The sequence below is a fragment of the Alligator mississippiensis genome, chromosome 8, assembly GCF_030867095.1.
Source record: "Alligator mississippiensis isolate rAllMis1 chromosome 8, rAllMis1, whole genome shotgun sequence".
NCBI classification, from domain to species: Eukaryota; Metazoa; Chordata; order Crocodylia; family Alligatoridae; genus Alligator; species Alligator mississippiensis.
The window spans coordinates 16,238,021-16,250,470 of NC_081831.1; the positions used below are offsets into that span (position 1 = coordinate 16,238,021).

Sequence of the window (12,450 nt, forward strand, 5' to 3'; positions counted from 1 at the left end):
TTGGGATCTGTGTTCTCCTATGCAATGGAAGGAGAGGCAGGGTGGTTTTTAGTATAACCAGTCTTGGGGTAAAAAACAACATTGACATGTTGCGCTCCCAGCTGGCTGTTGGCCAATCAGGTGGGGAGCTAACAAAACCAGTCCTGGCTATCAAATGCTGCTGCTTTAAAAAGGATCATAGCTAGCTGCAGTCAGAGCTACATTATGCCTAACGTCATTGAGTAACATAAATAGCAGGCATGAGTGAAGGGAGAACGGGAGTACTAAGAGCGCACAGATTTCAAACATACTTGGCTAGGTAGTGCACTCACTCCTCAGCGCTGCCTGTCCAGATGCACAACGCAGACCTCGCACAGCCTATCCACAAAGAAGGATTTGCAATTTAAAAAAAAAAATAATTCCTGTCTTGAATCCTTTCTAAAAAAACAAGCAGATTTGTTTGTTCTTTCCTGTAGGAAACTTCATCAACTGGATTTAACAGCCAGGTTTGAACATGACAATTCATTTCTTTTGTAACAACTTGAAATGTGCATGGTGTATGTAGGTGATACTGTCGGGGGAAAGGCATGAATGGCTGAGGAAAAGAATTGTGCTGTATGACTAGTGTTCTGAAATGTCGGGAGGAATGATCTGCTACTTTGGAGTAACAGGCTATTTATTGTGCGTGTGGACGGGGGGAGGGAAATGGGAGGAAGGAAGACAATATACAATTATATAGCCAGAAAGACTTTTAGAACAATTAAAGATTTCTCTAGATTGCTTCATTTTGCTCTTCAGAGACCTGAGGAGCAGTATAGCTGTGTGCTAAGGCAAGTGAAGCATTCCATTTAAACTTGGGGGCTTCCGTACTTCTGCAACTTGAACAATTACTGAGCTTAGAATAAGCAGTGTAGGCAGGAGGCGTGGTGCGTGCTGCTGCCTCCAAGAAAGAGATACCTCTCTCATTAGGTGACTGCAGTAAGGCACCCAAATCACCTTGAAAATATGCCATTTCATCAAACTACTGCTCCAGATCACCTTAAAGTGCCCGGAGCTGAACCTGAGGGAACTGCAGGAAATCGTGAATGATGGAGACAAAAAGAAGCCCCACGCTTAATGAAACTTAGCCTGTTTGAGACAAATCGTGCTTGTGCGTGCTCCATGTGAGCGGCAGCTGGGCTTGGCTGGAGCATCCCATGCTGAGTTATTTGTATTCTAGCAGAGTGTGCAGGGGATTGTGCGGCAGCCGTCTCCTGAGGCACCAACAGAGCCAGCAAGCGCGCGTGTCTTTCAGGCATGACACTCCCTGGCAGCACAGATCTGAATGAATAAACAAATACTCGGGCAAAGTGAGCGACAAGGAAGCAGACGGGGTTGCGTGCATATAGATGGGGGAGAAAGCACGGAGTGGGGCTCAGCCCCATCCTATTTCATGGAGGAGGAGGAGGACCTGGTTTTGCTAGGTCTGGACCAGGTGAGCTGATGGCTGCACTGGAGCAGAGGAGACAAGAGAGGCTGTTTTTGGAATGAGGACGGTTGGCTTCCTGTATCATAACCACCAGCCTCAGTAATCCCCCTTCCCCCTCCTGCCCTCCTGATTTAGGTATTTTTGTTATAAGGGACTGAGGGTATATTATGATTTTATGTATTCTGCTTTTTGTTATATGCTCCTTTGTCCCAAGTACTATGCCAGGGCAATTCTCTTTGGTCCCAACCTGCTTATATGGACTTTCTCCGCCACTTTCTCCAAGGCACGTCCATGTGTGGAGGTGCTGCATAGAGACCAGATGGGCCAGTTAAAGGAGTGGGTACACCACAGGAAGGATATGCAATTGTCCACCCTCTGGCTCTATAGTGGTTGTATTAATCTTTCCCATATCTACAGGGTCCTCACATACAGCCACAGACAGAGAAGGAGCCAAGAAATGTCATCTCATTGCCAGGGGGCAAATGAGAGGAAGGGCCAGAGCCAATGTGGAGGCACAGGGCTTCTCACAGATCTCCAGGGACCTGCCACATCTGGGGGCTAGACCTCCCAGCCATTACCTTGATGAAGCATGCTCCATCTTCTAAAGGGGGTAAAAGCTGGAGTAAAATCTGTGCAAGGAAAGACTTGCAAGAAATAAGTGTGGCAGAGCCCCTTTCTGTGGGGTGGCTTTCCTACAGGAGCTGGTAGGGCTTAAGAAAACAAATGGATATAATGAAAACACAGAGCATACTGAGAGTCTGCATGGGGACAACCAAGTCACAGTTCTTCAAAATTCAGAAAGTGCATAAATGTATGCGCATCTGCATGTGTGTGTGCATGCATGTCTGGAAAAACAGGGACAACAGACACAAAAAATCTAGTGTTTGTAAATCACACTGATTGGGTCAGTTAGGTATACATATGCACTCACAAACTCACAGGAGAGCTTGCTTTGAGCAGGTCCAGGTACAGCATGACTCCTTACAGAGAAATAGATCAGAAATCCCAGGTTTTTCGGGGGGGTCCCCCTGCAATTACAATATTCAAACTGCAAAAAGTGAAGTTATAGTGACAATCTCTTGTTCTGAAAGGCATTACTTGATAATTGGTTGTTTTGGGGAATTGTGAGTATTGATCACATGCAAAAATAAAGACTGCTGGTTGCAGATTGTTAGGCCAAGGCTTGGTATCCCAGTTCTTGGTATCTTGGGTCCTGCCCATGTGGTAAACTTATGCTGCCTGACAAAAGCTGAGCGCTCAAGCATTCTGGGCAGCTTCAAACACACTGGGTGAGTCTACACATGCATTAACAAGCTTTACTTCATGTGCATTAAATCTAGTACCTCCGTTGTCAGGTACTACAAAACACTTTGTGGTTAGGCAGCCATTGTGAGGTACCCCGAGAGCCACTCTAATTAAAGCACCACTGCGTCTCTTGTATCAGCGTCCCCATGCTTAAAAGTGGTGGTGGGGGTATTTGAACTAAAGCTCATTCAAGGAGCTTTAGTTCAAGTGCCCCTGCCACCAATTTTAAGTGAGAGGACACTGATGCACGAGATGCAGGAGGTTGCTGCAGTGTGTGCAGTGCAAACTCAATTCATCTGCTCCGACACGCTGAAGTTCCAACATGTCGGAGCAACCTCTGTGTTCATGTATAGGCGCCCACAGTTTTTAAGCGACACTTAATGTGTATTAGCCTATTTTAATGCACATCAACTGAAAAGCACATTTTTAATGATGCTTTAATGCTCATTGAAATGCACATGTAGATGCACCCACCGTCTCCTAAACTGGAAGCAGCGTAGCCATGGCCACGCAAAGACATGAACATGCCAGTGGCTACTTTCACTCGGTAATGCTGTCTTGCCCAAAGTGTCAGGCAAATACAGCTATGTTGCTTACACCAGTGGGGGCCAACCTTTATGGCAGAAATGCCACAAATTAGCCCTGCAGCTTTGGCTGCCACTCCAATCCCTATCCTTTGCCAAATTTGCTGTTCTGCTTTCTGCTCCATAATCTGTGCTCTACCTTCTACTTTCTGCCCGTCTCCTCCCTAATCTGCCATATGCCACACGGAGGCTTCAAGTAGTACTTGTGGTACTCACTGGCCAATTGGCCACTCCTGGCTTACACACTGTGGTATAGGTGAGGGTGCTGCTCCCCTACACAGTGTTTACTATGTAGGAATGGCCTTGGACTCCTTCCTGCTGAGAAGTTCGGTGGCTGCCAGGCCTTCCTTATTTAGTAATGGTGATGGTAATTAAGCATGTTGCTATTATGGACCTAAGAAGGGCTTACTTTCTCAATCTCAAATTCTGAATTAAGTGCTGTGGCAGTATTCAGAAATCCCCATAGTAAGCTGCATCTCTTTCTGATCTTCCCCTCAGCTAGCAATCTGGAGGTTCAATGCTGGATTCTCCTATGCCTATGAGTCCTCCAAAACCTTCATGAGTCTTTGCACACGGGTATCATCCCATTATGGAAGATCTGCTATTCACACAAGCAATGCAGAAATCAGAGAGGGCTGACTTTGGGATGAATTCTAGATGTCTGTTGCTTTATCAAACATTTAACATACTGTTTCCTGTTTCATTTCCTCTAGTGCAGAAACTGGGATTCATCCTGCAGGTTCGCAGTCAAGTGTTCCTTCTCCTTCCACATATGAAAACCTGCTAAGAAATGGTTATGATCCTCCCCACTGCCCAACTTTCCAGACCAGAAAGAACTGACCAAAGGATGTCCAAGTTATGAAAAGAGCAGCTGAGCAAGAAGTTCAAGATGTCTTTAAATGAAGAGCTGGAGAATGGATATTCAACAACCACCCAGATGGCCACAGATACAAGTGAAGGGAGCCCATTCAGAATCAGCTCCAACTCTTCCTACAATGCCAGCTGGGACAGCACACCAGCCACCAATTCAATGGAAGACACAATAGCCACTTGCACCATCGGGACTATACTCTCTCTTATGTGTGTGATCGGAGTGACAGGCAATGTCTACACCTTAGTGGTGATGTGCCATTACTTGAGATACTCTGCTTCTATGTATATTTATATCATTAACCTTGCCTTGGCAGACCTGCTCTACCTTCTTACCATTCCCTTCATCGTTGGAACATATTTCTTTCAGGAGTGGTACTTTGCGGACATTGGTTGCCGCATCTTGTTCAGTCTGGATTTCCTCACCATGCATGCTAGCATCTTCACCTTGACAGTCATGAGTACAGAGCGCTACTTTGCAGTGCTGAAGCCCCTGGACACAGTGAAGAGGTCAAAAAGCTATCGGAAAGCCATTGCCATAGTCATCTGGCTGGTGTCTCTGCTGCTTACTCTTCCCATGCTCATCATGATCCAGCTAGTGCAAAGGGACAACAAAAGTATTTGTCTGCCCACATGGAGCAAGCTGTCATACAAAATCTATATCACCATCCTCTTCTGTACAAGCATTGTGGGTCCAGGAGTGGTCATTGGATACCTTTACATTAGACTAGCTAGGACTTATTGGGTGTCCCAAACAGCCACTTTCAAACAGACCAAGCGGCTACCTAATCAAAAAGTGCTCTATTTAATTTTCACAATAGTGCTGGTCTTTTGGGCATGCTTCTTGCCCTTCTGGATATGGCAGCTCCTTTTCCAATATTATGAATCCTTCCCATTGTCTCCCAAAGCAATGAGGAACATTAACTATCTGACAACGTGCCTGACATACAGCAACAGCTGCATTAACCCTTTCCTCTACACCCTGCTGACCAAAAACTACAAGGAATATCTAAGAAACAGGCAACGGTCCTTTAACAGCAGCAGCGGGTACTTCCAAAGAAGGAATCGATTTCAGAGGATTTCTGGGAGATCTCTTTCCACAAGCAGTCAGCATTGCACAGAGACATATGTCCTTGCTCATGCTTCTCTTGGAAACAACAGTGCCTGAAGGTAAAATACACCTCCAAGAACTATCACTATTGACTTCTGTGTTGCTTTGATTGAAAGTGTATATTGTAAAAGTAAAGTTTTAGTAGTCACATAATGCAGATACATTTAATCCAGAGGTCGTGCCATAACCGTCTGCACTCATTTATTTCTAGCGCCATAAATTGATGTTGGAAGTGCTCGCCGAACAACGTAGCTTCCTGGCCTTTTGCTTTTTTTTGTTCTTTATTTTTTATGGTGCATCTCTCTCCTTGAGTAATCATCAGTAACAAAAGCCTGTAATAGAGAAACTTTTCTTTTATGACAATAGATGCCTTGCAACATTCAAAATTAAGTTATTGAAAATATGTCTGTCAATTCTTTTTTTTAATAAATATATAAAATGCCAAACTAGAAGTGATTGGTTGTACAAGAACTGAAAAGAGTAAAATAAAGAAAAACAGCTCATGTTTCTGACGCTTTGTACATTCTGATTTGAATTGAGGCAACAATTTGGGCAGCGCTGGGGAGGTGGGGGGGCAGAGTGGGTTTGGGGCAACAGAAGCTACGGTTCTGGTCTCACTCACACTGGTATAAATCCACACAAGTTACCATAATGGAATTACTCCTGCAACACACTGATGTCTGTGAGGCGAGAGAGTCAGGCCTTATGCTTGGGCCTGACCCCAACATGGCCACAGTCAGAGAACGCAGACAAGGGACCCTCGGCTTTCCGTTTTGTACTGCCTCAGAGCACTCGAGTCTCTGAGATGGGATGGAGGACATTTCACTCACCTGCTGCACGGGACTACTTCCTCCCCCATGAGTCTGCCCCCTCTCATGTCCAAGGATAGTTCAGTAGCATCTGACCCTGTCAGTGACAGGACAGACATCAATCACTAATCTCAGCAGCACATCCAAAATCAATTGCACGTATATGTCTGGGAGGCTACATCTGCCCTACGGTCTTCTGCCTATCAGTCAGGGCCCCGAAGAGATGTAATCCATGTTGACAGAGCTGTGCAAGCGGAAGCCCCTATTGTAGATGCAGTTATACTGGTACAACTTGTGTTGTTTGTGGGGGGCAGGTTTATTTTACCAGTACAACGGGCAACATTGCCAGTATAACTGTATCAATAGTACCAGCACTTTGCCTATTCTGTCACTCCTACACCAGTAAATCTTGACTTCTGGGGTATACACACATACCCTGGTGATGTTTGGAGCTTTCTCCAGCAAAGCCTAAGAACATCTCCTTTTGATGCTGCACACAGCAGCCTTGAAATCCTCAGATAACTTTGACCCCCTGGCTCCCCTCTGTGACATGATTATAACAGTATTAAATGCACAGTAATTGTAACCTAATGGCATAATTAGAAGCAAATTAAAGGTCAAGGCCAACCTCTGACCTGCTTGAAGTGTGTAACTCCATTTTTCAGATGACCTGCACTCCATTATACAAGGTTTGAATTGAGCTTGTAACCTTCCATCCCCATATGAAGCATTTACAGGACTTGCTCAGAGAACAATGGAAGCTCTATTTAGATCCTTCCTCTAGCTTTTAACAATACTTTGTATGTACATAGCACATCCAGTCCAAGGTCTCAGAGTATAAGACTAAGAAAGGAAAAGGCTCCTGTTAAGTTGGGGAAGGAAGTTTAAATGACTCGCCATTACACTGCAAGTCAGTAGCAGAAGCTGGAAGAGAGACGTACATCTCAACCCCAGTATCCTTTGGTTATTATTAGACAACATACCTCTCGCTCATTCAGAACTATTTCCTTTTCTGCTTTTCAGAGGTATGGTACATTAAAAAACCTTGACTGCTCCTTATGAATAGTTGTCTCCTGGTTTAAAGGAGCAGAATGGTGATGGCAACAATAGTCATGATATTCATATATAGGGAGTTTTTCATCTGCAGGTTTCAAAGCACTCTATGAAGGAAGTAAATCTCATCAGACTCATTTCAGAGGGGAAATGGGAGTACAGCAAAGTAATGCATCTTACCTAAGAGGAACATTTCTTCTTATATCACCCATACCCTCTTATTTTACTTGAATCTTTATCTAGGGTCCAAATTTTCAAATGTGGCTTTTCATTCCTCAGTTTCATTCAGAGCTCCAGAGGCCAGGTTATCAAGAAAGCTCAGCTCTCATAGAAACATGCAAATGAAATGCCTGAGGATTCAAAAGGACTCTGTTTCCAGCAGCTCTCAGTGGGTATCAAGCACTTCTGAAAACCCAGCCACTTATATAGAGGCCTACATAGGAGCTGCTGGGTGCTGGGTTTTTTTGAAAACCTGATCCAAGGTGTCTAAAACTAGCCAATCAAAATTAGATGCCAGTTTTGAAAATGGGAATTATCGAGGTTTCTTACAGACCGTGGTGGGTCCTGTAAAGAAAGTGCTTCTTCAAATACTGAGGGCAAGTTACTCAGCTGGTGTTAATCTGCCTGGATGGGACTGTGCCTTTTAACACTATCCAGGAATCAGGCCCAGCAGAATGCAGAGGTGTAACAAGCCATTTTTATGCCTCGAGCAGAGGCAGCAGCTGGGCTGCTGGCTGTGGCAGTGACAACATGGTTATCAGTGGCAGCAGCAACCAATATTATACCTCATCTAAACCAGTTCCTGTGGCTCAACCACACTGGTGCCCAGCACAACTCAGCCACCCCTAGTTATGCTACAGTCACAATGAAAAGGCTCAGACAAGTATCTCATTCTTCATGAAATACCAATTAGGCCTAAAACAGCCAAAGCAGCCCTGGCAAGCAATAAAAATTATGTGCAGCTCAAAGCTTGACTGACCAGAAGTTGCACCACACACTGTAAAGCTGGCCACGCGGCGGTGTTGGTGGGCTGGCAGGGGCAGTGGGAGGAAACAGTTCCAAAATGTATAGGCCATTCTGCTCCCTGCCCCACACCTCCCTCATGGATTGCAAAGAACATGCTGCACAGCTATTTCACTCAACCGCACGGTACTCCCATGGGATAGGACAGGCCCCACACAAGAAGCCTGGAGCTGGGTGCCAGCCCTGCTGCTCATACAAGTTTCCTCTTTGTAACCAAACTCTGTATGTTCAGAGGGTGTGCGTGTGTTGGGGGGAGGAGGGGGAGGTTGCCCTGTTTGTTAAATCAGTACCAAAGCAAAGAGAAAACCAGATGCTCAGGGGGGTGAGCAAGCAATCAGAGATGATATTTCAGTCACAGAGGATTCAGTGCCAAATGACAGGACTTTACAGCCAAACCTTTTGCTTTTCTGTGCACACCAGCAAGGGGTCTGTTTTTCTTTCTGATACATTTGCATCAATAGGAGCTGTGTGGAGGTTAGGGCGGGAAAATAAAATGCTATATCTACAAAACTTGTGTAAAGCTCTACAAGCTTCATTACCCCAAACAGTTCTTATAGCTTTGCAAGCAACTTTGTGTGGCAACAACTACACTTAGCTACACAGGAACGGATGTCTGCACTTTGCTTAAAGCAGGCAGTAATTCATTGGAGAGAGCCTGCTAAATATAAGCTGCAATACCGGAGCAGTTTATTACTGTCAGTGAATTCCAAACAAGGAGCTGTCTTCTCAGAGGCAGAGATGAATTGTTTGGTTAATGGTATCTGTAAAAGAATTATTGTGCCCTATCCCTTCTTTCTCGCAGGAATTTATTACTAGTTAAATACCTAAGGGGCTGGGCTAAGCTGTGCCCTCACATTTGCTTACAAAGATCACAGTGACTCAAAATCAATGATAATTCTCTCTCTCTCTCTCTCTGTGTTGTGTGAGTGCATCCCAGAATTAATCCCTACAGCTGCATCCTATTTGACCTGAGTCTCTGTTCTACTGGATCAGACCAGAAGCTCTTTCATCATCCTGGTTTTAAATTTCCACCTGTCCTGCAAAGGATTTACTGCTCTGAGGACACAATTCCACTGACTAAAGCCACAGGACAGGTGGGGCCAGAATGGCATTTCTCTTCCAAGTCAGAGTGCTATATTACTCACTTAGCCTTTACCACTGTGTGTGGTACACCATGCCTGGAGTGTGTCTATATGACATGGGGACTTGAAGACCACCTGATTCCCTGAGACAAAACCCCTTCCTGCTTTCCCCTTCCTTTTGGGGAAGACAAGACAGTAATTTGCTGCCGATTTATACAAGCATCAAAATACAAGTGGTAGGGCAAAAAATTTCACTTGAATAGTTTCAATCCCTGCCCCAAAGAGCCTTACAGCTTAGTGGATCTGTTCCGTATGTAAGGGTATGACTAGGATGTGCTGTTCAACTGCCATATATGCCACCTTCAACATGCAAGCTGAAGACTCGATCAGCAAAAGACAAGTATTTCCTCCATACACTACTGCTCCAACTGTATTGACTCAGATTTCAGTACGTGTCAATATAGTCAGTGCTGCCAGCAAAGATCTCTTCTAAGTCACAGTGCTGAGAAGTCATAGATTTCAGCCACCATTGCTGTGGTACATAATGAGGTGAATCCAGGTCATACTTCATGGAGCTGGCTGCCTGAACTGTGCTACTTAAAATTTATAGCTTTTTGACAGGAGAGCTGTGAAGTGCGCAGCTCTGTAAACCAAGCACTTTTATTAAGGTCCTAAAATATGGATGTAAATTCCTAGATTTAGGCATGCACACTTGTGCATTTAGCCCCTGTTTCTTGATCATTTACAACTTGTCAAACTGGGAGCCCCATGTGCAACAGGAAAGGTGAGGCCTTTTCAAATCCCTTGAATTGACATAGATACCAAAGTTTAGAGAATATTTAGCCTGCTTGCAGCCATTTCTAGAAGGAACTAGAAAATATTTTGTCATTGTGCTCAAGTCTGAAGATGTTGGACATAGAAAAACCTCAACCAGCTCTTTGCATAAAACAGACCTGAAGGTGCTTTGCCTCCCTCCCTTGACAATAAAAGGCTGGGAAGTCTTCTGAAGCCCATCACTAACCAGCTACAAGACTTTGCTCATGCTCCCAGCAGAGTTGAGACAATAGATCAACAACCACCATTTTATTTCATTTTATTTGTGCAGCTGGGTGGATTAGAAATGGGAATATGCAGAGCCTTTCATGTCTAGTTCAATTCCAAGGTGGACCAGTATAGTTACCACCTGGATGGGGTGGGTGGTCTGTAGTAAAGGACTTGGTGATCTCAATCCATTTCTCAGGGTTGCATATCACAAATCCACCCAGGACCAAGGGGGGTTGGGGGGGGGGGCTCACTGGCTGTTCACATTAGTATAAGAGGCTAAGGACTGAATGAACTAGGGAATGACTGTCTGGGCTGCAGTACTGCAGATAAGGACCTGGGGGTTATAGTAGACCATAAAGCAAATATGAGCCAACACTGTGTTCTTGTTGCAAAGAAGTCATACAACCCAGCATATTGGGTTGTATTACCAAAAGTGTTCACTTGCAAATCAAGGGAAGTGATTATCCTGCTCTAATCAGCATTGGTGAGGCCTCACCTGGAGTACTATGTCCAGTTTTGGGCCCCACGCTCCACAAAAGATCTGGACAGTTTGCCAAGAATTCAGAGCAGAGCAACAAAAATGATTAAGGGCCTGGGAAACAAGACTTATGAGGAAAGGCTGAGAAGGCTAGGGTGCTTTAGTCTGGAAAAGAGAAGATTGAGTGGATGTCATGGTGGGGTCCTTCGGAGGGCCGTGATCTCCTTACGGCCCCCTCACCTTGCCAAGTCGGCCAAAGGGCACCCTCAAATTCTCGCCCGCCACGTCTTTGACGGTTAGATAAAGTTGGGAGGCTGCCTTATGACTCCCTGGGCACGGTTAGCTGGGACCTCTGTCCCCGTGTTCCCAGACCCCCTGGGGGTCTCCCGGTATGATGGGTGATCCCCAGGCACCCTAGCCTTATGGGCTACGCGTGGCTCCTACCAACCCCTAATACCACGCCCCAAGCCTCGCTGATGGGATAGACGCTGGTATGTCTCTCTATATGTACACAGCCCGTCTCTCGGGCCTCCTCTACGTACTCTCAGCCCGCTCTCTGGGGCCTCCTCTTCTGGGCTACCCTCTCTTGGGCTCTCTGAGCCCGCTCGGGGCCTCCCTGTAACATTGCCCCTCTCTGGGGCCTTCTCTGTGGTGTTGCCCCCTGCCTGGGGCCTTTGCAATAGTGCCCCCTCCTGGGGCTTTCCCTGCAATGTCGCCCATACTCGGGCTTCTAAAATACAGCCCCCCGTCTGGGGCTCTCTGCACCCACTCTGGGGACTTCTCGGCAACGCCCCCTGACTCTCGGGCCCGCCGCGCTGCTACCCCCTTCTCCCAGGGCTCATTGAACCACTACCCCCTCTCACAGGGGGCCACCGCAGCACTCCACCCTGCTCCAGGGTTTTCCGCAGCACTAGCCCTGTTTCAGAGGCTCACCGCGCCCGCACTGGGCTTCCTAATAACGTGGCCCCCTCTCTGGGGCTCGTCGTACCCACGCTGGGGCGTCTCAAAGCTGCCCCTCTCTGGGGCTGGGGTCTACGTACCCCGCAAGTTGCACCCTCACTGGCACCGGGGTTCCCATACCACTGGGGTTCCCCCCCCTTTATGAGGATACTGCGCCCTGACTGGCACTAGGGCCCCCACACCACCGTGGGGCCCTTTATGAGGCCTCCTCCACCCCCTATAGCCTCTCCCAAACCACCAGTGTAATATCAGAAGCAAACAAACCTCAAGCCTCCTGGCTATAACTGAACTCAAAGCCATCTGGCTAAACCATGGTGCTCAAACCTCTCAGAGCTGCCATCCTTCACTCAGCTAGAGCAGATCTTGCGATGCTCACAGTCCAGCTCCTGCCTCCCTGGCTGCTAGCAGAGAACTGCCAGCCTGGCCTCAGCCCTGGGCTTTATGAGGGCCAGGCCCCGCCCCCTTCTGGCCAGCTGACTCACATTAGTTGCCCCGGCAACCCACAGCTGTGCTTGTTATGTTCTGCCAGGGCTCTCCCTCCCTCCCTGGCAGTTTCCACTCTCTAGGAGCAGAGCACCGAGGTGCCCTGCAACAGTGGGATAACAGTCTACAAATACCTGAAAGGTGATTATAGAGTGGATGAAGCTGGCTTTTTCTCTGTGATGGTCGGGGACAGGACTAGGA

The 12,450-nt window shown here is 46.6% G+C and overlaps 1 protein-coding gene and 1 long non-coding RNA gene across 3 annotated transcripts; one reads left to right on the forward strand and one right to left on the reverse strand.

Moving 5' to 3' along the window:
* Positions 1 to 216: 216 nt before the first annotated feature.
* On the forward strand, positions 217 to 5,824 carry LOC102572339 (urotensin-2 receptor). Of its 2 annotated transcripts, none has more exons than XM_006258588.4 (2): positions 217 to 485; positions 4,050 to 5,824. In XM_006258588.4, the coding sequence occupies exon 2, from the start codon at positions 4,226 to 4,228 to the stop codon at positions 5,372 to 5,374; it is 1,149 nt and encodes a 382-aa protein (XP_006258650.1). In that variant the 5' UTR covers positions 217 to 485; positions 4,050 to 4,225; the 3' UTR covers positions 5,375 to 5,824. The 2 variants fall into 2 exon arrangements, with proteins under 2 accessions (XP_006258650.1, XP_019349721.1); XM_019494176.2 differs by having other exon boundaries at positions 4,055 to 5,824.
* LOC132252100 (uncharacterized) lies at positions 5,567 to 12,168 on the reverse strand. Its single transcript, XR_009463846.1, has 3 exons — positions 12,031 to 12,168; positions 6,148 to 6,223; positions 5,567 to 5,649 (listed from the first exon to the last, which is right to left on the reverse strand). It is a non-coding gene; the product is annotated as an uncharacterized LOC132252100 (long non-coding RNA).
* Between the last annotated feature and the right edge of the window lie 282 nt (positions 12,169 to 12,450).

Excerpts from the sequence above, each read along its gene's own strand:
- LOC102572339 (XM_006258588.4), top strand. The coding sequence starts at position 4,226 with ATGTCTTTAAATGAAGAGCTGGAGAATGGATATTCAACAACCACCCAG.